This window comes from Euprymna scolopes, chromosome 38, assembly GCF_053919585.1.
Source record: "Euprymna scolopes isolate OS-2025 chromosome 38, ASM5391958v1, whole genome shotgun sequence".
NCBI lineage: Eukaryota > Metazoa > Mollusca > Cephalopoda > Sepiida > Sepiolidae > Euprymna > Euprymna scolopes.
The window spans coordinates 32,563,196-32,587,864 of record NC_136519.1 but is presented as its reverse complement, the minus strand read 5'-3'; the positions used below and the strand labels follow the sequence as shown (position 1 = coordinate 32,587,864).

Below are 24,669 nucleotides of genomic sequence, written 5' to 3'. Positions count from 1 at the left end.
AAAATCATTTTTAAATGACTAGTGCCAGGGGATAGGGGGGGGGTCAGCCCGGGCGTAAAATACACTTGAATATGATATTTTAATTTGTCCGTATTTACCAATCTGACAGGCATATAAATGATTAAAAATTAAAAATATACTAAGATGAATGCACAAAACTATTTTTTTTTCAATTTTGACCAATTTTTGACCCCCTTAAAAACTATTTTAATCGGCTAAAGGCCCATAAAAGAACAGTCCATAAAAAATCCAATCATTTGAGTCTCCTAGCGCCGCTACTCTAGTAACTTCTAGTTTCGAAGGAGATAGAGTTTGAAAATATGAAGACTGACTGACAGACAGACAGACATATAGCCGTTTATATATTAGATTAATGGGAAATTATAGGCATTAACGATATAAATCTTGCAAGTTTTGAATTATTGTTATCTTCCTTTGTTTTTAATTTTTTTTTTTCAAAATGGCATATAAGATAAACATTCTTCAGTTACTCATTACATTTGATTTTCTTATTTAAAAATAAAATTGATGAATTTACATGATTTTTGGAACATGATATTTTTCATTTTGTCATGAGTACATACATTATACAGATTTTTTTCCTTATTTTTGTTTTTAAATAAAAGGAGAAATTCTGGACAAGAACTGAAAATCCTATTTAAAAAAATAGCATGCTCATATTTTGCACCAGTACTTAAAATTGTAAACCAGATGCACACTTTTTATTCGTTAAGACATTATTTATATGTAGGACCCGTGGAAATTCCACGGAATGAGAAATATATTTAATCAACAAATATGTTTTGATAAAGCTGATATTTTTCTGACTAGCGCAAAAAATTAGGACAGGAAAACCAATAACATGCAGGAAATATGAGTTTATTAATATTTCTATGAAAATATTGTCCATTGCAATTTAAATATAAAAAATGAGATAAATTAATAGTAATAAATACTCAGAAAATAATATCGTGCTACATAGTTCAATACAAATAATAAAATCACATTGTAAAAAACAATCTTCAATTTATTCATTCACCTCTTGGCCGACAATGTTTTTTTTTTCAAATGTTCTATTTTTTTTTTTTTTTACATTATGTTTCACTGACTTCTTTCTTTGGCGAAGGACCGCTGCACGTCAAAATTACTAAAAGTTCCTCAAACAGACATCCCTCTCATATACTTGGCCAGTGTTGCCAGATTGGTCATTTTAAAGCCAAATTTTATGAATCTGGCCTTAAAAATTTGTATTTAGCCTTTTTCAAAGCATAATGTACAGACTAATTAAGAAAGGAACAAGCGGAATATTATATAGATGACTTGTGATTATTATTTACTTGTGATTCTATGTTTTAATTTTTTTTATTGCCTTTTTCTAATCTTTATTCTGTTCCAGATGTTTTTTAAAAAAAAATTAAATTTACTTAAAATTTTAATTTTTTTTTTTTTTTTCCAATTTGAACACACCACCAATACAAACAGGATTTTTGTTTAAACACATCCATTTTAAACTCCTCATTATTTCAATTTTCATATTTTATCAAAATCTCCTTTACATTTTACCACCAAAAGATAAAAAATTAAATAACGTATTTGTTGCATTTCCATTTATAATTTAAGAATCCAGGATTGAAAACATTAATAGATGGCTTGTACTGTATCGCAAGAAAACAACCGTAATGTTTACGCATTCAAAAATTTAACCTTTGGTCCACATCTTGAGAACACCATGATTCCAGCTCCGTTAGGGAGGGAAAAAGGTGCACATCACGACTCCATGGGGAAGGGGAAAAGGTGCACGCCACAATTCCATGGGGGAGGATAAAGAGGCGCACGCCACGACCCCGTGGAGGATAAAGAGGCGCACGCCACGACCCCGTGGAGGAGGATAAAGAGGCGCACGCCACGACCCCGTGGAGGAGGATAAAGAGGCGCACGCCACGACCCCGTGGAGGAGGATAAAGAGGCGCACGCCACGACCCCGTGGAGGAGGATAAAGAGGCGCACGCCACGACCCCGTGGAGGAGGATAAAGAGGCGCACGCCACGACCCCGTGGAGGAGGATAAAGAGGCGCACGCCACGACCCCGTGGAGGAGGATAAAGAGGCGCACGCCACGACCCCGTGGAGGAGGATAAAGAGGCGCACGCCACGACCCCGTGGAGGAGGATAAAGAGGCGCACGCCACGACCCCGTGGAGGAGGATAAAGAGGCGCACGCCACGACCCCGTGGAGGATAAAGAGGCGCACGCCACGACCCCGTGGAGGATAAAGAGGCGCACGCCACGACCCCGTGGAGGATAAAAAGGCGCACGCCACGACCCCGTGGAGGATAAAAAGGCGCACGCCACGACCCCGTGGAGGATAAAAAGGCGCACGCCACGACCCCGTGGAGGATAAAAAGGCGCACGCCACGACTCCGTGGAGGATAAAAAGGCGCACGCCACGACTCCGTGGAGGATAAAAAGGCGCACGCCACGACTCCGTGGAGGATAAAAAGGCGCACGCCACGACACCGTGGAGGATAAAAAGGCGCACGCCACGACTCTGTGGAGGATAAAAAGGCGCACGCCACGACCCCGTGGAGGATAAAAAGGCGCACGCCACGGCCCCGTGGAGGATAAAAAGGCGCACGCCACGGCCCCGTGGAGGATAAAAAGGCGCACGCCACGGCCCCGTGGAGGATAAAAAGGCGCATGCCACGGCCCCGTGGAGGATAAAAAGGCGCACGCCACGGCCCCGTGGAGGATAAAAAGGTGCATATCATAACTCCGTGGAAGGGAAAAAGGTGCATACTACGACTCCAGCACCAGAAGCAAATGAATTTGTTGACTGACTTCAATGACACAGTTCCAATTTTTACAAATTAAAAATAGATTCTACAAATTCTAAAAAAGAAAAAAATGTCTACCCATAATCATTATTTAATGTCTTCATTTTTATCATGTCTGTAGAGACAATTTATGAATATTCGCCCCACCAATTTCTATGCTTGTTAATTTACTTACAGAAAATTCTGCACCATTTTCTATCAGAGCCGCTTTATACTTTTCAAACGTATCATTTTTATCTGCCAAGAAAATAACAAATTCAGCTGAAAAAGAAAAAAAAAAAATAGAACTATTGAGAAATCTTAAATATGAAAATTATGGACATTTAAAGAACAAAACAATATTTAAAAATATATTATTCAAATGATTTATGATAAAAATAGTTGGATAAACAGGGTTATTACGCACTAACAAAACAGCATAACATTAATGCAGGAGTGTCTCAGGGGTTGATCTTGGACCACTATTATTCCTGATATTCATAAACGACCTCCCGAATAATATTGTCTTAAATAGGTATATTTGCTGATGATACAATGCTCTATAACATGCATGAAGGAAGAATGGATGTACACAAATCTAAGACAATGGTTGAATCTTTAGAAAATGACCTCCAGATCGTAGTGGATGGGGCCATAAATGGATTGTAACATTATACGCTAGTAAGACTAAGCAGCTCCCCTTTAACAATTACAAGACGCCTCTCCAATCATCGATATCCATCAATAACACCCTACCTAAGAATTCTTCCTTCAAACTCCGCAGCCTAACATTCACAGGCAATATGAACTGGAACAAATACATTGAGGACATTGCAAAGGCTGCTGCAAAGAAGCGTTAGAGAATGGATCGCGAGAGAGATTGAAGGAGGTGAGTAAATTATATTGTAGACACGTTGACCGGAAGTGAGGGTCAGCTGATCAGATTGCGTGTGAGTCACATGATCAGGTTAGCTGAATCGAGGAGATTGGGTTTTGACATAGAAGGCAATGGACGACTTAACAGTCGTCTCTTCCCCCTCACTGGGGGGGGGGGGCACGCTGACATGTGTGGAAAGACCTAGAAGTAAACCACGCAACCTAGAGATTCACTTTGCATCCTTCTGCGAGACATCTGGAAAGTGAATAAAAACTATAAAACCAATTCCTTGTCTTGGAGTGAATAAATCTTCGTCCCAAAACAGGTACCAGTCTCCCTCCAAGAGACGAGATGAATCCAGGTAGACCAACATCCCTGACGCATGAAGGTATGTCTAAAATACATGTACCACACACACACACACACACACACACACAACAGCATATGAACGAATAGACTGAACAACTAGACGATCACACAACATCTCTCCTTAGGAATATACAACAGAAGGTGGGTTCCCTCTATCGTGCTAAGAGTATCCTGTACCTCTACAATGCCACCATTCGTCCATTCATAAGAGTATTGTTGCCACATCTGGGCTGATGCATCTACCACTAGTTTCTCCCTCTTGGATAGGGTCCAAAAAAGAGTCTTCAATCTAATAGATCCCACTTTGTCAACTAAGCTCCAACCCCTGTCCCATCGCTGCAATGTTGCATCCCTGCGCCTGTTCTACAAGTATTTTAATTGAATGTGCTCTGATGAACTCGTTGCATTTGTGCCCCCTCAACGTACATATGTCCGACAAACCCGCGTAGCAACAAAATCACACCCCTTCACTGTTGAGGTCCCTAAATGCCAGAAAGCTTTCTACTCTAATAGTTTCTTACCTCAAACAGCTAGACTTTGGAATTCCCTTCCTGCTACCTGCTTCCCTGACTTTACTGATATGCAGAAGTTTAAACGTAACGTAAGCCAAGATCTTGTTATTCTTTCCTGGGCATGGTCCCAAATAATAGACCCTTACATCCAAGTGGTTATATGCCATGTTAGGGGCGAACATGAGAAAAAAAATAAATAATTTAAAAGGAAAACTGAAAGAACACTTAAAATGTGGTCGGTGCTTCTTGTGATAACAATCCTCAGTAGCTACAGTAAACACATTTCCAAATTTTTGAGAGGAAGTTTGATCATTTGTATTATTTGGAATCAGTGAGTCATCAAGCGGAGGTCGTGTGGGGTCATATCTTGAGAAGTGAATCACATTTAGTTAGAATATTCCCACTCCTACATGTGTCATCGTAGATTTCCAGTTATAATTCAGGAATAGATCAAGGACAGACATCTATATTATATTTCTCTTAGTTTGTATGTCTGTTTCGCTTTTTTCAGAAACTACTGAACCAATCTGGATGAAATTTTGTATGGACCTTTGTTATCATATAGTGCAGCGCACTAAGTATTTTTCTTTTTTTTTTTACTCGTGTTCACCCCTTACAAAGCATATCGCCACTTGGACGTAAGGGGTTACTATTTGGGGCCATGTCTAGAAAAGATTAACAAGATATTTGTTTATGTTACATTTAAACTTATGCATATCAGTACAGCCAGGGAAGCAGGCAGTAAGAAGGGAATTCCGAAGTCTAGCTGTTTGAGGGAAGAAACTATTAGAATAGAAAGTATTCTGGCATTTAGGGACATCAACAATGAAGGGGTGAGATCTTATTGCTAAGCGGGTTTGTCAGGGATATGTACGTCAAGAGGGTACAAGTGAAACGAGTTCATTAGAATTATGGTATTTATTCAAATGAACAATTGGGAGTTAATAGGAATTGGTATTTAATGCAAAAATGAGCACAAATTTAACCATATTAAACCCTTAATTTGGCATAAAGCATTCAAAGTCAACGGGCTATAACTTTAGCATGTTTTTAATGGGATAAAAAGTATAGTTGATAAGTGGGTGCTAGTGCAGAGAGTGATCCGTGCTATTTTTTTAAATCGTATTTCCAAGTTTAATTAAAGTTTTATGATATATTTTTTTTATTCAATTGTAAGGTTGAAGTATAGAATAGGTACAAAACACCCTCCGCTCCCCATGTTAAGCATAGCTTTTTAAATAATAACGTTATTATTTACATCCGGATCACTATCTGCACTAATACCGATAAGTGTATTGTAAAATATGTGCTTGTTGCTGGATGTAGATATACATTTACTTTGTTGATGTTGTGCAGACATGATTAATGTTTATTCAATATTGACTTATTATTTTCTGCTTTTCCTCAGTGTTGTTGCGTTCTCATAATTCGTTATGGTCATTAAAGTTCCTCATTATAATTACAATGAACGATCTTGGCAATTGTTCAATTAATTCACTTGGTTCTAATTCTTCAAGTTATTTTTATTTAGTGGTATATATAAGGAGTGCACTGCTATAGTTTTATAAAACAGACTGGCAAGTAGACCCAACTTTGTCCGGGATTAAATGATGATCAATGAAAGTTTCACACTCCCATATTTTTATTTTCATCAAAATCGGTGAAATCACCCATTTTTTTTTTCAATCAAATTGATTGATTACCTGCTCTTAGTTAGAGACCCATCACAGTGCACCGAGAGAAAGCTTCATGCCTCCTACACAGCGACTAAGTCCACAATATATCCTAGTTTAAATTGCATTGTTCAGAACCTACTGTTGACTTTTTAAAAATTATATATATATATAAGAGCAAATAGTTAATAAAACATGTCATAAAAAAACACTTTGAAAAAGAGTTAAAAACATTTAATCTGAAAAGGAAACACTTAATAAATGGATAGTCCTTAATTTTGAAGAAATACTTTCCTTCTCATCAGAGGGTAGGAATTAGCAAAATGCGGGATCGGATTTTACATACAAAAGTATTTGATGAAACTGCAAGTAAGTCAAAGATCTTACTTGATAACAAAAAGTGAAGCAGAAGGAACATGGTGAAGAAAAGGGTGATTTCACGTGAATGGACAGCCAGGTGAAAGGAAAAGCATCCAATGGCGGTAAAATACAAAAATGTTAATTTAATTTTCCATTCGCACAAGTAAAATCCAAGGAAATCGCGTAATTGTAAGATGGTCAAAAATAATCCAAGAGGTCGAAATCCATGGAATAATTCACAAATATGTACAAGGAAAATGGGAAAAAAATTCCAATAATATTAATAAAAGAAAAATAAGATATGCTTTCTACACGGCTTTCAAATGACTTGAATTAAAGTTTAAAATGCAAAAGTATCATGCTTCAATTATATTCTAAACAGAAACATTCATTTGAACGCACCCATCATATCAAAGAACCTACTGTTGATTTTATGTCAGGCCTTTAGGCTTGTGCAGTAATAAAACTTATCAAATGTACTTATGATGTTAGGCTGTGGTTATTAAAACGTGTGTGTGTATATATATATATATATATATATATATATATAGATACACACACACACATATATATATATATATATATATATATATGATAATAATTGAAATAGTGTACCGACAAATTAGAGATAAAAAGGAACAAACCAAGTTATGTGTTCATCAACGTTTCATCTTTATGACATCAAGAGGAAGTCTCGAAATAAAGATGAAATGTTGATGAACACACAATTTGGTTTGTTCGTTTTTATTTCTCTATATACACATATTCATACTAGCAGGGAGACCCGACATTGTTCAGGATTAAATGAGAATCAACAAATCTTTCACCTTTCTATATTTTATTGCCATTGAAATCAGCGAAATCGACCATTTTTCAATCAAATCAGTTGTTAATTAAAAAAAAAAAAACGAAATGCGACAAATCATTTAGAAAGCCATTCTTAACATGTGTATAAATGTGATATTGTAACATTTTTTGTTAACAGTTAATTATAAAAAGAAATACCATAGGTATTAAACATTAAATTACTCCTTTAAAAAAAAAAAAAAATTGAATTAAAAAAAAGAATGGAAAGAAATTGAGATATGTACATGCAAGTGTTATGGTTTTTTTTCTAAACAGTTAACTTCTTGTAAGTAAACAAAAAAAATACTTGAGCTCAGATCCAAACCAAAACTTAGTCAAGTATGATAACCATTAGGTCAGCTTGCCACAATCTTTAAAAAGTGTTTTTCAAACTTTTCTTAACATAAGCTGTCATGTGAATGTGAAGTTGTGAAACAGCAAACGGATGATCCTCAAGATTAATTTTTCAATTTTGACATTTTATCAGCCCATTTTTCTGGATGAAAACTGATTAAAAAGTTTTTCACACGTCTGAATACCCTATATACCAAATTTCAAGTCTGTAGATCAAAAATTTGCTGAGTATATAGGTTGAGATCTATCCTCACACATTCTCATTTTTATAGATATATTCGCTGATTCTCTGCTCCAGCTCCACCAACCACCATAGCATCCAACTTCTATTGGTAATGTACTAAAGGGGAAATTCCTATCACCTTAACTCAAGAGAATACACTACCAGTATACTAGGCATCTTCACGGCGATGTGTAAAACGTCAGCATTACACACATTAATAGTGATGTCATCATTTTGTGTATTTGTGTCAATTTCTATGGATGGGCATTCGTGTTATAATTGTTAATGGAAATAACGTTTTTTTGTTGTTGTTATGGATAAAAAATATAAAACTTACCTTTTGTAAAACAAATACATTTTTATTAACGAACTACACAGACTAGAGTTAATAAAATAAAATTAATTTTAATGTCTTCTATTGACACATGTATTTAAAGATAATGTTGCTTACAAGCCTCCGTACAGTTTTGAAAAAAAAAGTGCAAAACATAAGGATCACCCTCTATCAATTTAAATAATAAAATCAAAACAAATTTTTTTAAGGCCGATTTTGGATTTACAATTTTTATTATTTCAATAGTCTTATATTCTCTTGTATGAATAAAAAATTTTATTATTGGAAACCTGTTATTAAAAAAATCTGTTTAAACTTCATATCGTGTAATATCTGAATTTAATATCAGGGTTTGTATTACTGTACATATAGATTCGAAAAAGTTGTCAAAAAACAAATATATAACAAATAAATGGGGTTTGTATTACCATACACATAGATTCGAAAAAGTTGTCAAAAAATAAATATATAACAAATAAATATTATCAAAGGCAAGATAAGTTAATTTTCTACTTAACTGGATACTTTTTAGTGTTTTTATTTAATGTAACATGTTTATTCAGCTCGAAAAACATACAGTGTTTACCGATGTATTGGAAAATTTTAAATGGCGCACGCACGACTCTCTCTTGAACATGTGTTTTATGATATCTGTTTTTATTAAATTTTTAACACCTAAACCAGGACATGTAATTTCTAATGGATAAGTCTAGTTTAAGAGTTTAAAATCACTTTTAAAACCTCAAAAGGATCACAATATTATTATAAATAGGGTGCACTGTGCACTGTGTCAACCATTAAAAATGGCTGACATGTTTTATATCGTGGCTCGTCGAAAATCGAAAGTAATTTTTAAGCGGTTAAACCGTGGATTAGTTTTGGGTTTAATTTAAATTTGTCAGTAACAAAGAAACCGTGAAATCACAAAGAGAAACAACAACAAAAATAATCAAAATACCAAAAAAATAAATTCAATAATTTCTTTCGTTTTTCTTACCAACATCCTTGTCATTTAAACCTAAATGATTTTCCAACTCTGTACAAACTTTGGAGACCAAAGACAAATGTTCCAATTTCTGTAATTCGTCCATTATAAAAATAAAAATAAAAATAAATAAATAAAATTAAAAAAAAAAAATGTTTTGTTTGCTTCGATAGAAGTTGTTTTGGGGTAGATTTAACCCATAAACAGATTGCTCCAAAGTTAAACCGGAAACACCGTAATAGTTTTTCCGACCCACAATGCATTGCAAAAACACGGTGTAAATGTAAAAAGTAACCATCGAAATTATATTCAATAAATAATATTTGATATTTATCTACGACTTACTTTCCTCAGACCCTATGTACTGTTCATAACTTTATGTGCATATATATATATATATATATATATATATATATATATATATATATATATATATAAATACATGCATATATATATATATATATATATATATATATATATATATATATATATATATATATATATATATATATATATATATATATATATATATATATATATATATATATATATATATTAATTACTTGTGCAAATGGAAATTCAATTAACTTTCTTGAAGTTATATTTTGGAATTTTACCGTCATTGGATTATATGGCCTCGATATTTATAAAAAAAAAAAAGGGGGGGATTGGGGGGGAAGGATGCCCTAGAGGCCACAACAAAGAATCTATGAAATGAATAACGTTGGAAGTGTGTAGATTCTGACTCAATATAATTAAAGACAGACGAATACTGAAGGTTGAGAACCGACTTTATTTACTACCAACAATTTGTATTAGGAGAGGCAAAGTGTTCGTAGGCTGGAATGTGATTTAACAAAGGAGATGAATGTTCGTAAAATGTTTGTAGGTATGTATGAATTGACAAGGAATGAATCTTCGTAAAATGTTTGTAGGTATGTGTGAATTGACAAGGAATGAATGTTCATAAACTGTTTGTAGAATTGTGAATTGACAAGGAATGAATCTTCGTAAAATGTAACTTATCTTTTGGAGATGGAGAGGGTTAGGGTAGGCCGGTCATCCTGCTGTCAGTGATGCGTGTCCTGGCTTGTAACTGGAAAGCGAGTCTCTCCTTTCATCAGCGCGAGCAGCCCGGCGTCTTCATCTTCTTTCTCCTCCTCTCCCCTGGTTTGTGTGAATTAGGCATTGTTTAGAATTGAAGGCGTTTGGCCCATAACATGAGAGTGTAGTCGGCTTCAGTTCACTGGTGCCTTATTTCTTTTTCTTCTTCATCTCTTTATGTCGGGTGGGAGAGTCCGTCCGTGCATTCACTGATGCAGCAGGGCGAATCTCCTCTTTCCCCCTTTGGTTCCCTCAAATCCCTCGTTTTTATAGTGGCATACTGGCTCCCAGCGACTGTGATATTTGAGGTGTTTATTTTAGGCGCGGAGCTCTGCCATTGGTCGATAATTATTTTGTGGTTATCTTATTTTTTTCTTCCCAAGTGGAAACGATGCGTGGAGCCATGTGCAAAAGACGATTTTTCATTTTGTCTCTCATGGTGGATACGTTAACATCCGGTTCGCTACTAATTCTCATCATGTTCCCACAATTCACCAGACTATCCATTCACATGTAATCATCTTTTTCTTCACCATATTCCCTCTGCTTCACTTTTTTGTTATCAAGTAAGATCTTGGACTTACTTGCTGTTTCATCAAATACTTTTGTATGCAAAATCCGATCACGCATTTTGCTAATTCCTACCCTCTGATGAGGAGAAAAGTATTTCTTCGAAACTCTACGGATTAAAGACTATCCACTTATCAAGTGTTTCCTTTTCAGATTAAATATGTTTTTAACTCTTTTTCAAAGTGCTTTAACATGTTTCATTAACTGTTTGCTCGAATATATATATATATATATATATATATATATATATATAAATATATATATATATATAAATATATAAATATATATATATATAAATATATAAATATATATGTATATAAATACATAAATATATATGTATATAAATACATAAATATATATGTATATAAATACATAAATATATATGTATATAAATACATATAAATATATATATATAAATATATATATATATATAAATATATATATAAATAAATATATATATATATATATATATATATATATATATATAAATACTATATGTCAAAATTATTGATTTTTTTTTGTCAATTCTAATAAGTTACAATGGTAGCTTCCAAATTATGCAGTCGAAATTACCTGAATATTATTGAATTTAAAAAAAACAAACTTTGTGTTAGCAGGTGAAAAATTGTCGTCATCTTCATTTAATTTGAACGGAAAATTACCTCCCTCTTGGACTCTCCTGTGTTTTACGATCGTTTTCATCAAATTCTGTTTTTTATTTTCTTTAATAAGTAATTTTCTACCTTATTAATTTGGATAAAATCATCTTAAAAATATGAGGAATACATAGGTACCATTGTTTTCATGTGAAATTCTGTTTTCCGATTTCCAAAAATCTCATCTCAATTCTGTAGAAGCACCAATTTTTTTTTTTTTTTTTGACTTATGAGAGATAAATTCTGCGCAATTTGCTTTTGGAAAAGTTGCTACTTTTTTAAACAATTACATGTAGCTTTATGACCTTATCACTCGAGTTCAGGGTGAGTGGTTAAAAATTTGGGTTTACTGCTTTAAAAAGTTAAATGTTCATAGTGTTCACACATAATCGTTTCAAAAAAACAAAAATTTCACTTGTAGCAGCATTTTCAGAATTTATTTTTTAAATGGCCTTAGATCATCTATAATATAAATCTCACCTGTCTGTTTAAATGTATGTATGTATGTACGTTTTTATATCTCACAAAAACTTTCGACAGTATCAGTATCATTTTGAAGCTCAACCCTTCGGACGACAAATATCAAAAAATTGGCTAAAAGCATTAATTCGTTCACCCTCAACCGGGCACTTTTCTACAGGGAGGGGTCGCTTTTTTTTGCCGATATTTTCGAACGCCGCCCCCTCTTTTCGATTGACTAGCCTTAATTTAAACCTACATCACTTCTGCTTTGGCAATGGGCGCAACAGCAAAATCGTCACTTTTTTTTTTTCACATTCTTTTCCTCCTTTGCTGTAACGAGCCTGCCTGCCTACTACAACTTATATTTTTATTATTTTTTTTTTTGCTCAACACACACCTCCAAACATCCGGGCAATGCCGGGCACCCAGGCTAGTTTTAGTATAAAATAAAGTCTGTAAAATTAATTTTTTTTAATGGATTCAAATTTTATTGAATTTCATTTAATAATAATTGGCAGACAATTTTTCTTGTTCACTTTTAAATGATTGCCTTTTTGTCATCATTTCATTGGTTGATTTGAGTCACATGACAGCTTAAAAATGTGAAGAAACTGGCAGACGAGAATTTGAAAAAAGAAAATTGAGCGTTTTTTCTTCAGATGAGAAATTAAATTTGACTCATCAACATTTTGATTTTTCATCTCTGTTGATACAACTTTCTTCTGTTATGAAAGTTGTATCTATATAAAATTATTACAGTAGAACCAGTGTTCCATGGCTGGGCAGGTCTAGGAATGCACATATCGTTTTAAATTCTTAATATTTTCAAAGAAAATAAATTTAAAGCGTCTTCAACTTCGTGAAAATGTCTACAGCCCAAATATAACGTCAAATTGACATATTTACATAATTAAGAGATCAACCTCTCATAACTTTTTCTGTATATTTTTAAAATATCTCTATCCATATTTCTGTTGTTATATAAAAGGAATTGCGTGTGTGTGTGTGTGTGTGTGTGTGTGTGTGTGTGTGTGTGTGTGTGTGTGTGAGTACATTCTCTATAGATTCAGAAACAGCTAGGCGATTTTTAAAAATTTTACATGAAGGTACCTGATGTATCAGGGAGTGTTCTTAGGTAGACTTTGTATTGGAATGCCTCTGATAAGCATCGAAAATTGATAATCCAAAGAATCCGATTAAAGAGGGAAGTTCTATTTTGACCAATGTTAACATTTTTATACAACCTAACATCACAAGAGCATTTGAGCACATGATACTTGACTTTTGTATGTTTAACTTTAATTCAAGTGATTATGTAAAAATAATTTTATAAAACCAACAGAGCTCCAATCTTGCCAAACTTTCACAAAAACACTCGACTCTCTACAACCACTATCATCAATTTCGTCAACTCTCTGTCTGTGCCTAAACATGAATGAAGATTCCATAAACAAAGCTTCTTTCCTTCTGCTCACTTGCGGAACACTATTCCATTGGCCTGCTTCCCAGTCGACTACAATATGGTAGCTTTCAAATCCAATGTAAACAAGTTCTTGTTGAACCGCCTTCTTAAATAATCAAATTCTACCCAATTTACACTATTAACAATTACCACACTACCACCTTACATCCATTAACCATTATCGTCGAGTGACCTTCAGGCCTTGATAAGTGGTAACTCCTTTGTAAAAAAAACAAGCCGAGCATGTGGGGTATCCTTTCACAAGTGAAAAATTTACTTTCACTATGACTAATGTTTGTGCAAATTTTTTTTAAAATCCAAATCGTGGTTATTGAGAAAAGTGCGAACAAATGAGGGGATGAATAATTTGGGGGCAATTTTACCCACTGGAGGAGAGGGGGGGGGCAACCAAAATCTGTTTTGGAAAAAATTTACTTTTACCATGACTAATGTTTGCACAAAATTTTAAAAAACTTTAAGGGGTAGTTATTGAGAAAAGTGCTAACAAACAAATGGACAAACGATTTGAGGCCAATTTTACCCTATAATAGCCCCTAGAAAATCCGTTTTGACAAAAATATACTTTCATCATGACTAATGCTTGCGCAAATTTTTTTAAAAACAAATAGGAGTGAATTTTTAAATCCTTCCTTTTTACTAACTGCAACATGACATGATAGATAACATTAGTTTTTAATGGAAATTTGATTTTCGTTCTTATTCTGAAGAAGCACCCAAAAAACTCCAGAATTTTAATGATTTTCAGTAAACCTTTGAAGCTAAATAAAAATGAGTACACTAAATTAACGAGCTGACAAAACAGAAAACAATAATTACCAAAACCTTTATTGAATTAAATTAATTTAAACTTATCATTTAATTGAAAGTCATGTTTAATTTTAAAAGAGTTTTCAGTGGGTAGCTGATCTGTATAAGCCTTGAACTTTAAAATTTTGCAGACAAAGAGCAAAGATCTTTCTCATGTGAAGATGAAAAAATTATGTGCGTAAATTCTAAAATATCCAATATCTTTATGGAGCAATTGTGGTTTTTGATTAGTTGCTAGCAGAACGTGGGTCTAGTTGATTGAGAAAAAGCCCATATTGAAGTCATCCTCCAAACTAAAGAAGTAATAATGTTCAGTTAAAACTTGGATAGATTCATGATTCCTGGCTAATCAAGAAAGCAGAAGAGATTTGAATTTATGCAGATAGGAACAACATGAAGAATTATGATGATTTTATGATGGGTCTGATCTCCTCACCGATAAAGACATGATCCTGGGAAGGTGGACAGAGCATTTTAAAAGTTAAACTATTCTTCTGTCATTAGAAACCAACATGTTGTCAGAATGTCGGATTACCGTCTGCTGAAACAACTTTATGGGCAGCTAAAAGAATGAATGTGCATTCAAGGAGGCCAGAAAAAGTGATACAAAGATCTTCTACTGGTTGGTTGTTTTGTTTTACGGCATATCAACCCTTTTCGAGTTATTTAATCCAGTTATTTTGGAACAGTTTTTATGCTTCAAGTTCTTTATATCTTTAAATATTTATTTGTAGAGTTTGGTTTGGTTGTTTTGTTTTATGGCATATCAACCCTTTTGGGGTTGTACGAGCCTTTTTCAAGTCTCACACAAAACACACATTCATATTTCAAGCTGTCATATACATACGCGCACACAAACATACGCGCCCACGTCCACACATGTACACTTACTCACATTCACGTATATATACACACACGCTTACGTATACACATGTACTCACACATGGACGACGTCACTTCCGCTTTCTAAGGAAATACACATGCGCAAAATACACTCTGGAAACGAGTATAAAAACAAGGCGATAAGCTGTTTCTAATCCTTTTTAGAACCAACTCTCAACGAGAGAGGTTGGGCGAACAAGCTGCCGCCGTTTCGGGACGCGTGCACGCGTACCTCACGCCCACTTCCTACTATGTATGGGGCACGAGCTAAAGACTGTATGTATACATTCTCACTCTTTCTTTCTCTATCTACAACTGGCCACTAAGAACACCTTAGCGTAGTTGACTACTAACTGATGACAACTCTAATATCCTCTTCCTTGCCTACACGCTGGATTCTCATTTCCACTACAACACTCATTTCTCTTCCCACGCGCGAACAAACAATAGTGACCCGAACTTGAGATGAAAACACATTTCCTATTCTTGCTACAACACTAGTCCTGCAACGGACATTGGTTACATACGCGCGGACATGTTATAACTAAAATGTTCATTTCTTTCAACAGCAAATAAACGACATTTATCTTATCCATTAATTGAGTCTTTGTTTCCTTCAATTCCCATTCGTTTCATTATTCCTTTGTAACGGGATTGGGGTATTTATATATCCTAGTCCCCTACAAATTTGGTGACCCCGTTATTTAAATGAAATGGATGAGGTTGAACGAAGCACTCATACACACACAGACTCTTTTCTACAAAGATAAACTTTTCCTCTTCACCACTTAACGAGAGACGCACGCCAAGCTATAAACTTTCTTTCTCACCAGCTACCAGCGAAAGACTCACGCAAAACTAACCACGTGTGGTACCCTTTTCTTTCACTTGTTTCTTTCACCAAAGAAATTCCTGTTCGTTTAATTCAATTTAACACGTCGTTCGTTTCTTCCTCGAGACAATTCATTTTCCCTCGGAACGCGAGAGGAGCGCGCATTTCCTCCTATGCCACAAGTCCACAACAAACTGGCGCCCAACTGACGTGGAACGAACAAGCATGGCGACCCTACCGTTTTGAGATTAATTGTTTTGAGCGAGACGCGCGTTTTATTTGATAAAGAAAAAAACGAACTTCTCAAAAAAGAAAACCAAGCGAACCAAACCACTACCCACAGGAATAGCTACTACCAACTACAATGACAAGGTGGGTTGTTGTTTTTGTTTTTGGTTTTGCAGAACATAATTAAGTTTTTGCAAAAAGAAGTAGAAAAACAAAAAGCATAAATGTTAGGTGCATTTCGTCTCAGGAAGCTAATATCTTCAGACAGCCTGAAAATCTTCTGAAAGCAAACCCGAAGTGTGACATCAACACATATACACGCATCTTCCCATCGTCGGCATTAATGGTATGCTGAAATCAAATCCTTGTATAAAATAGTGACAAATGCATTTTTATAAAAATATATATAATTTATTTAACAGTTAACAAGGAGGAAGCATATTTTGTCGACTCATTGCGTATAGCGAGTAAATCTCAACTGTTTTTTAAACAATGAAATTATATTCCATTTCTCTCTTTCTTCATTGAAAGAGAGAGAAAGGGAGTGAATGAGAGAAATAGAGAAAGAGAGAGGGGACGAGAGAGAGAAATATGCGTTTCATATAATGCTTAGTTATTCAACTTCAGATATCTGTGTGTAAGTCTGACCTGTCTTAAATAATTTTGACACTGCTAAAAAGTTTCATAACACCTGTCATTCAAACCCAACCGACATAAACTAACATTCCCAAATGCACAAAACACCTGCATGAAACGTTTTTAACTTCATCACAAAGTCAGACACAAGGTTAGAAGCTAGATATAGGGGTTATTAATGTAGAAGCCCCCAGCTCCCTTAAAAAGGGGCTAGCCATTGTGCCACAGCCAGACTGCCTAAGAAGCTTCTGCTTGGTGAGCTCCTGCATGGCAAGCACTCGCATGGCAGATAACATGATTCAAAGACACTTTTAAGACAACAATGAAGACCTTCACTGTTGATCATGGGGGTAGACAGCTTCAAATAGAACCAAATGATGAGCCACTGTTCATAACAGTACCTGGAAATATGAAAATGACAGGAAAGCTGATGCAGAGAAGCACAAGTAGAACAGGCAGAACAATGCTTTTGAGCTCTCGACATCTGCTACTATTCCATGTCCCCCCTGCAGCAAATAGTTTTCAAGCAAAGATTGGGCTTTATCAACCATTTCCATATTCACTGATGATGATCTCCCTACCACATTCTCCAGAAACGCTCAGACGATCCTTATCGCTCCAATAGAGGAACAACAAACAAAACAATGTTCACATAAAACTTTAATAAACAAAAGATACTGTAAAAAATCAGTTAAAACTGAAGGATCAACCGGAAGTGAAGTCGAAATAGTAATTGTAAAAATGACTGAAATATTTTTAAACATGACAGCAATGTACAGCAGATACAAGGATACGACTGTGGAGTGTTCATTGGTCCCACTTATAGGGATATATTTTCCTTAAAAATGCATTGAAAAATTATGGACAATCAAGAAAGGTGGAGAGAAAATAAAAATATATTTCCACAAACAGATGAGTCCGAGTCCACCAAACAGGATCACAGGATACAAAATGAAATCAGATATTGTTTTTTCATTTTTATCAAAGCTTAAAATTAATATTAAAATATAATTTTAAATAAAAATGTACAAAATATGCATTCCTGTCATTTTCTTTCTTTTTTTTTTTTTTTTTTGTTTTGTGAAAATATTTTTAACGAGTTGCTGTTTGAACAATTGTAACATTTTCATCTTAACATTTAACATGTAAAAGTTGCTTCTGTTGCAGTAACAGTAACACCATTCATCACTTTCCAACAACATACCCAACACTATCACCATAAAACATACTTCGGTTTAAACTTGTCAGCTGACATGAACAAAAGAAGCAGTGTTGCCAATATATAATCTATATATATATAAAAGCGAAAATCTATGTTCGCTTTTTGTGTATGTCCAAGAAAGGCTTTTTTCAGAGAAGCGGTCAGTCAGTTCATAACTTTTTAAAACTTTTATATCCCATGTAAATCGTAATATCTCAGAGTTAACAACGGAGCTCGCCTTTCTATTTAATTTGCTCGACTTTGGGAAGATAAATATTCAACAGTTTTCGCTCGCCGCATGTAGGTTAGGCCTTTTCCTATAATGTTTCCCCCTACCCCCAACGTCTTGGAGGGGGAAAAAAAAAAAGCATTCCAGCACTAAATAAAATGCTATCCCGCAGTCAAAAGTTGACCTCATTAGTCATTAAAACGTGCACCTGCCAAATCCAAGTAATTAAATAAATTCAAACGTGTTTCCATTAGCATCTCGCGGTGGGGCAATGGTTAACGTCACACATTTTTTTTTTTCACACTTTAATTTACAACTTTGCCTCAACGGTTGGGGTTCGATCCTCATACTTACCTACCAAAACATTTTTTTTTATTATATCCCCCCTCCCCCGGAGTTTTCACACACACCTCCAAACACCCGGGCAACGCTGGGTACCCCTCGCTAGTACAATATAAATTGAATATAGTAATATGAATATAGAAACCCATGCATAAACTTTTTTTCCGCTTTACAGTTGACCCATTCCCATCCATTTCCACCTTACAGTATTTCAATGTTTGTTCTTTGTTAGGGACATTCTTTAGACCCTTTTCTTTTGAAAAAAAGATTCTATCTAGAAATATTAAAACCTCACCATCCCGATATCATCAAACAGTAAGTTAATATTTACTGATTTGTATTGTGATTATTATTATTGTATTGCAAGTATAAATGTATATACATACTTATATTAAATAACAAAACAAATAAGACCTTCTTTCATTTGTTCATTTTTGTTCATACATCACGTCAATACAACAGTTGCTTCCCTGCATTGATATAGCCTTCTTATACTCTTCCATATCTGAATATAATACATGTTACACTAGAATTTATATTACAACTGTTACATTCTTAGAGTTCCGTATCAACTAAGTATCGTGATTTTCCTAAGTTTTATGCATTCCCTGATCAGCTTAGTAGCTTTTGTCTATTGTTAACAGTTTTATGACCATCTATAATATAAATCTCACCTGTCTGTTTAAATGTATGCATGTATGTATGCATGTATGTATGTATGTATGTATGTATGTATGCTTAAACCTTTCAACAGAGGTGACGGATTTTGACGAGATTGATATCATTTTGAAAGTCAACCCTCTGGACGACAAATATCGAAAAATTGGCTAAAAACATTAATTCCTTCACCCTCAACTGGCCACTTTTCTACAAGGAGGGGTCGCTTTTTCCACTGATATTTTCGAAAATTATCCCCTCTTTTCAATTGACTAGCCTTAATTTAAACCTTTGCTACTTCCAGTTCAGTTATGGATGCAACGGCAAAAACGTCACATTTTTTTTTTCACATTCTTTTCCTTCTTTGAGGTACAGGTTCAAGCCTGCCTGCCTACCAGCACTTTTTTTTCTTTTTTGCTCAACACACACCTCCAAACACACGGGAAACACCAGGCCCCAGGGCTAGTGACTTAATAAGGGGGGAAAAAACAAAAAACCTCAAAAGGAAGGGAAGCATATAAAGTCTTTTCACACAACTTGTGGTTTTTGCGGGTGAGCAAGCAAGAAACAAATGAATTAATAAAAATTTTATTTTTTACATACATGCACAGTTTCGTTTTCATACTTGATTTATCACTTTTACTGTAAAAAATTGTAACGAAGCGGTGCATACTTATTATAACAGAGTGTTGACAAACGAGAAAAGCAGCAGCAGCTGCATTTAAAGTATGTATTCAAATTGGAAAATGCGTATGCATTGGCGTCACGGGAAGAAGAAGGAGAAAAAAGTTAAAAAACTTCATTGTCAGAAAAGCGGAGAGAGAATATGTGTTTGATGCATGTTGAAGTGAGCGAACATATGCACGATAACGTTAATGCGGTGAAAGAAAAGGCAGAAAAAGAGACGTCGTGCACGTAGTCAAGGAAGCGACCAGAGGTGTTTTGACTCGTGTGTGGTGATAGAAAAAATGGGGTAAAAAAAAAAAACAGAGAGACTAGCAACGGCAGAGACATGTGCATAAAAGAGCGTCTTAACAGACATGTTTGACACATGAATGTTATTTTGAAACATAGTGAAGTACGTTGTTGGAAATTACTGGGATAAATGCTTTTTGTATTCACCTAAAAAATAATGTTGAATCATATTTTTTATGTCCTTCCTTGTTTGCTTGTTTGTTCCTGCGATGGTATCAGACAATGTGTGGGCCCGAGTAGTTGAAATGTAACGACACGGTTAAAGTGTAACTGTTCTGTTATCGATGCCTCTGTTCAGTCTCGAAAGACAAAGAATAACCCCTTGTAGGGTCAGCTGCACGTGTAATTGTGAGGCAAGGATTGCGCAATCCCATAAGCACACCTCTCCTGAATCGGCACTGGAAACAATGCCGAGATAAGTGGAGAGTACATACAGCACCTGGAAGTTCCAGATGGTCACCCATTTAATACTGACCAGGTTCAACATTGCTTAACTTCAGTGATCCAGCGAGAACCAGTGTGTCAACGTAATTATGCCATATAATGGCCACGTTACAAAATCAATTAAAAACGAAGGAGTAACCGCAAGTGCAGTGGAAACAGAAATTGTAAATTCGTATTATTTGGATTCATTGGACTACTTTTCTCATCTTGAGTGTGATTTTCACATTTCAGTTCATATAACCTCCGACCTTCTTCAGCAAGGACCCATGTCCAGTGGTTAGAATATTTGGAAAAATCAATTACAAAAGTGATATTCACCTGAAGATTGAAAGTTCAATTCTCAGTGTGGGCAACCGAAAAATACAATTGTGAATTACTTAGGACTTCTATTAAGTCATGGCTGACAGAACAAGAGCATGCTGTCCCTGTGAAGCAAATAAAGGGTTCCGTTTGAAATTCCATTCAAATTCCTGAGATCAGTAGAAACATTCCCAAGTTCAAACATACATCTGAAGAAGGTCAGAGGTTACATCAACTGAAACATTGTGAAAATGACACTCAAGATGAGAACAGTAGTCCGATGAATCCAAATAATACAAATAACCAATCCTTATCTCAAAAATTCAGAATTGTAGTAATTATAAAGATAACTTAGAAAATAAATGGTTGAATATTACAATCAGTTAAAAGTCCATCATGTGTTTATCTGTTTCTTTCTGATGACTATACGCTTAATAGTAATATAAAAACACTGTCCACTAAAACACCCTCTCCAAAGAAAAATGAAAGTGTACTTTTTTTTTTTAGGCGATTAGATGTGAACACTCTTAAAAACTTGGTAGAAAAAGAACACAATTATTTTAGAATTTAGAGTGGGGATCAATTTCCTATATAAATTAATGCTTCTCTTTTCTGGGTCATTCTATCTTTTTAGATTAGTAACTAAATATTCTTACCAATAACCCTAAGTTCGAGCAGCAGGGTAGTAAAATCACACATAATCGCTTAACAATGTAGTCTCCTACCCCCCCCCAAAAAATTAATTAAGGATTTATCTTCAATAGCAAAAAAAATAAATAAATAAAATAATAAATAAATAAAATAAAGGGGAGGTAACTGCTCAAAAATGCTAGAGTGACCAGGGAATGCGGGAAGGGATCATTTTACGTTAAGTTTGTAAATAAAACTGATATCTCTACTCTAAATTCTGAAATAATTGTGTTGATTGGGAATCTTTTAAACCAACACAATTCAGACGAAAACATTATTATGTATGCGGTAATTAGCATAAATTCCCAAAATTACGAAAAATGATCCAGTAGATGTATTGTTAACAAAGACTCATTATTCACAATTACGTTCTGGCATATTGCGTTTAAAAATTCGATAAATTCTATTTTTACTTTTTATTTTTCTACTGGATCATTTTTCGTAATTTTGAGAATACATACTAATTTCGACATGACAGGTAAGTACATAACATTTTTACCTGAAATGCGTTTGTTTAAAACACCATTAATCTACACAAGTATCATAATTGTTTGTTGTTTTTCGCTGGCTTTTTTTTTGGGGGGGGGGTCTTGTTCACACGTAATCGCCTAAAAATGTAGAATTCTTTATGTTGATCATGGGGGAGAAACGGAAGGTGTTAATCTACAAGAACACTCAACAGACATCTTGGAGAATATTTATTAGTAAAAAGGAGACTGGAGTACTGGACTCATTAATAGGCTACCTGGAATCCAGCAAGGAAGGCGATAATAGCGTTCGTCATCAGACAGAAGGAGTCAAGGCAAGGACTGCCATTTCTACACAAACTTTAGCTCAGTCTGATTATAAATAAAACAATGAACTAATTAAAGGGAAATAACTCATATAGACTAAATGTATTTTTACGACACTTGTTAATTATATTTTTAATTGATTAAAGTTTCTCGTCAACACTACGTGACAATTCTAATTTTTAATGTATATATTTAGATCTATTTCCTGTTTAAAATATTTATTCGAAATAAATGTCGGTTTTGTGTTGCTGTATTTTTTCATGTGCTTTTAATCTTCACGACATCCGTTTTCTGACGTAATATAAATACAGTTACGCATCTATAAACCTCAAACCTTCAAAATGTCCATGCTAAATCAACTCACTTCACATCTCCGACTTAATTCAGGCGGCCGTATGCCTATTTTAGGCCTGGGGACTTATATGCTCCTAGAAGATCGTCTCTATAAAGCCTTGGACTATGCTCTCTTCGCAGGTTATCGACATATAGACACTGCCCATTCGTACGGAAACGAGAAATATATTGGTACTGCTCTCCGTGACCGGTGGGATGATGCTAGTACCACGCCCTCGATGGGACAAAAGGTTAAGAGGAAGGATCTCTTCATCACCACGAAGGTTCCCTCTGTCTACCTCGGCCCGAACGATGTCAGTATTTGCCTTGAAAAATCGCTAGACGATTTAAAACTCACTTACGTCGACATGCTTTTGATCCATAACCCCTGGGGCCTTAAAAATAGGGGTGACGGTGACCTGAAACCTCTAAACAGTCAGGGCGAAAGAGAACTGGAATTACACGACTTGACGAAGACCTGGAAAGCAATGGAGTCGTTAGTCAAAGCCGGTAAGGCCCGAAATATTGGTGTTTCGAATTTCAACGTCAGACAAATCGAACGAATTTTGTCAGTCTCCCAGATTCCACCTTCTAATCTCCAAAGCGAAATGCATATCTATTTGCAGCAAACCAAGCTGAAACAATTCTGTGACAGCAAAAACATCGTAATGACTTCGTATAGTACTTTCGGGTCGCCCAAACGACCCAATTCTTTAACCGAAGAGCCGTCACCTTTGGAAGAACCCGTGGTTTTGGAAATCGCCGACAGAATCCGACGAACACCTGCACAAGTTCTGTTGAGGAACATGATCCAACGTGATATTGTCGTCATACCAAAAAGTCAAACCCAGGAACGAATTATTGAAAATTCAAAAATCTTCGATTTTAGTCTGAGCCAGGCTGACATGGACAAGTTGGGATCTCTTCATAAAAATGTTAAATATTTCCCTTTCACATGGGCCAAAAAACACCCTGAGTTTTTTGAAAATGAACCTTTTTAAATTTTTGACTTAAAAAAAAAAAAAAAAAAAAAAAAAAAAAAAACGGTGCTTGTTCAGAATTACACCTATTTCCAAAACAAAAATACAGAAAAATGGGCAAATATGTAGTTTAGGTTGCACGTCCAAAAGGGGAAAATGTTACCGACACCGCCTAAACAAACGTAAATTTTCATTTTTTTTATTTTTTTTTTTTTTACTTAATCTTAACTAACAATATTTTATATATATATATATAAAAGGGTAAGACACCAGGAAAGTGGACCCTGCACACACGCATGTTTTGCGTAGATACAAGAACGACACTCCTTTGCGAAAGAAGTGCGCAGGCGCAAATTTGTACATGTTTTTACTTAAATAATTTTTCTCTAATTAAATTTAGTTCATTTTTATATATATATATTTCGTGCGGTTTACGATATCTTTTGTTGTTGTTGTTTTTATTGAATTGTTAGGTTTGTTTTAAATAAAATTTAACAGAATACTCAATAAACAAAGTTTGTTTTCTTTCATTTTTTTTTTTTTTTCTCGAGCGCGTTGAGTTTTTTACGCACCACCATCGCCAATACCACTCCGAAGATGTCTTCAATTACAATAAATTAAAGTTTGGGTGGAGTTGTTTGTACAACAGTCACCCTATGCGTAATACTGATAGTACTGATAGTTTTTTTGTTGTTGTTGTTTTTTTTTTGGGGGGGGGTT

General features: G+C 34.9%; 1 protein-coding gene and 1 pseudogene across 2 annotated transcripts in view; one reads left to right on the top strand and one right to left on the bottom strand.

Moving 5' to 3' along the window:
- Positions 1 to 9,578, bottom strand: part of LOC145263125 (ATP-dependent RNA helicase DHX8-like) — a 75,823-nt gene extending 66,245 nt beyond the window's left edge. The window contains exons 1-2 of the mRNA XM_080120064.1: positions 9,357 to 9,578; positions 3,008 to 3,093 (exon numbers count right to left, since the gene is read on the bottom strand). Coding sequence (XP_079976190.1) covers positions 3,008 to 3,093; positions 9,357 to 9,450 — 180 coding nt within the window. The 5' untranslated portion in view covers positions 9,451 to 9,578. The remainder of the gene's footprint in view (positions 1 to 3,007; positions 3,094 to 9,356) is intronic.
- Positions 9,579 to 22,901: 13,323 nt separating this feature from the next.
- On the top strand, positions 22,902 to 24,464 carry LOC145263124 (aldo-keto reductase family 1 member A1 pseudogene; annotated as a pseudogene). The gene has a single exon (XR_013864480.1). The product of XR_013864480.1 is annotated as an aldo-keto reductase family 1 member A1 pseudogene (transcript).
- The last annotated feature ends 205 nt before the right edge of the window (positions 24,465 to 24,669 follow it).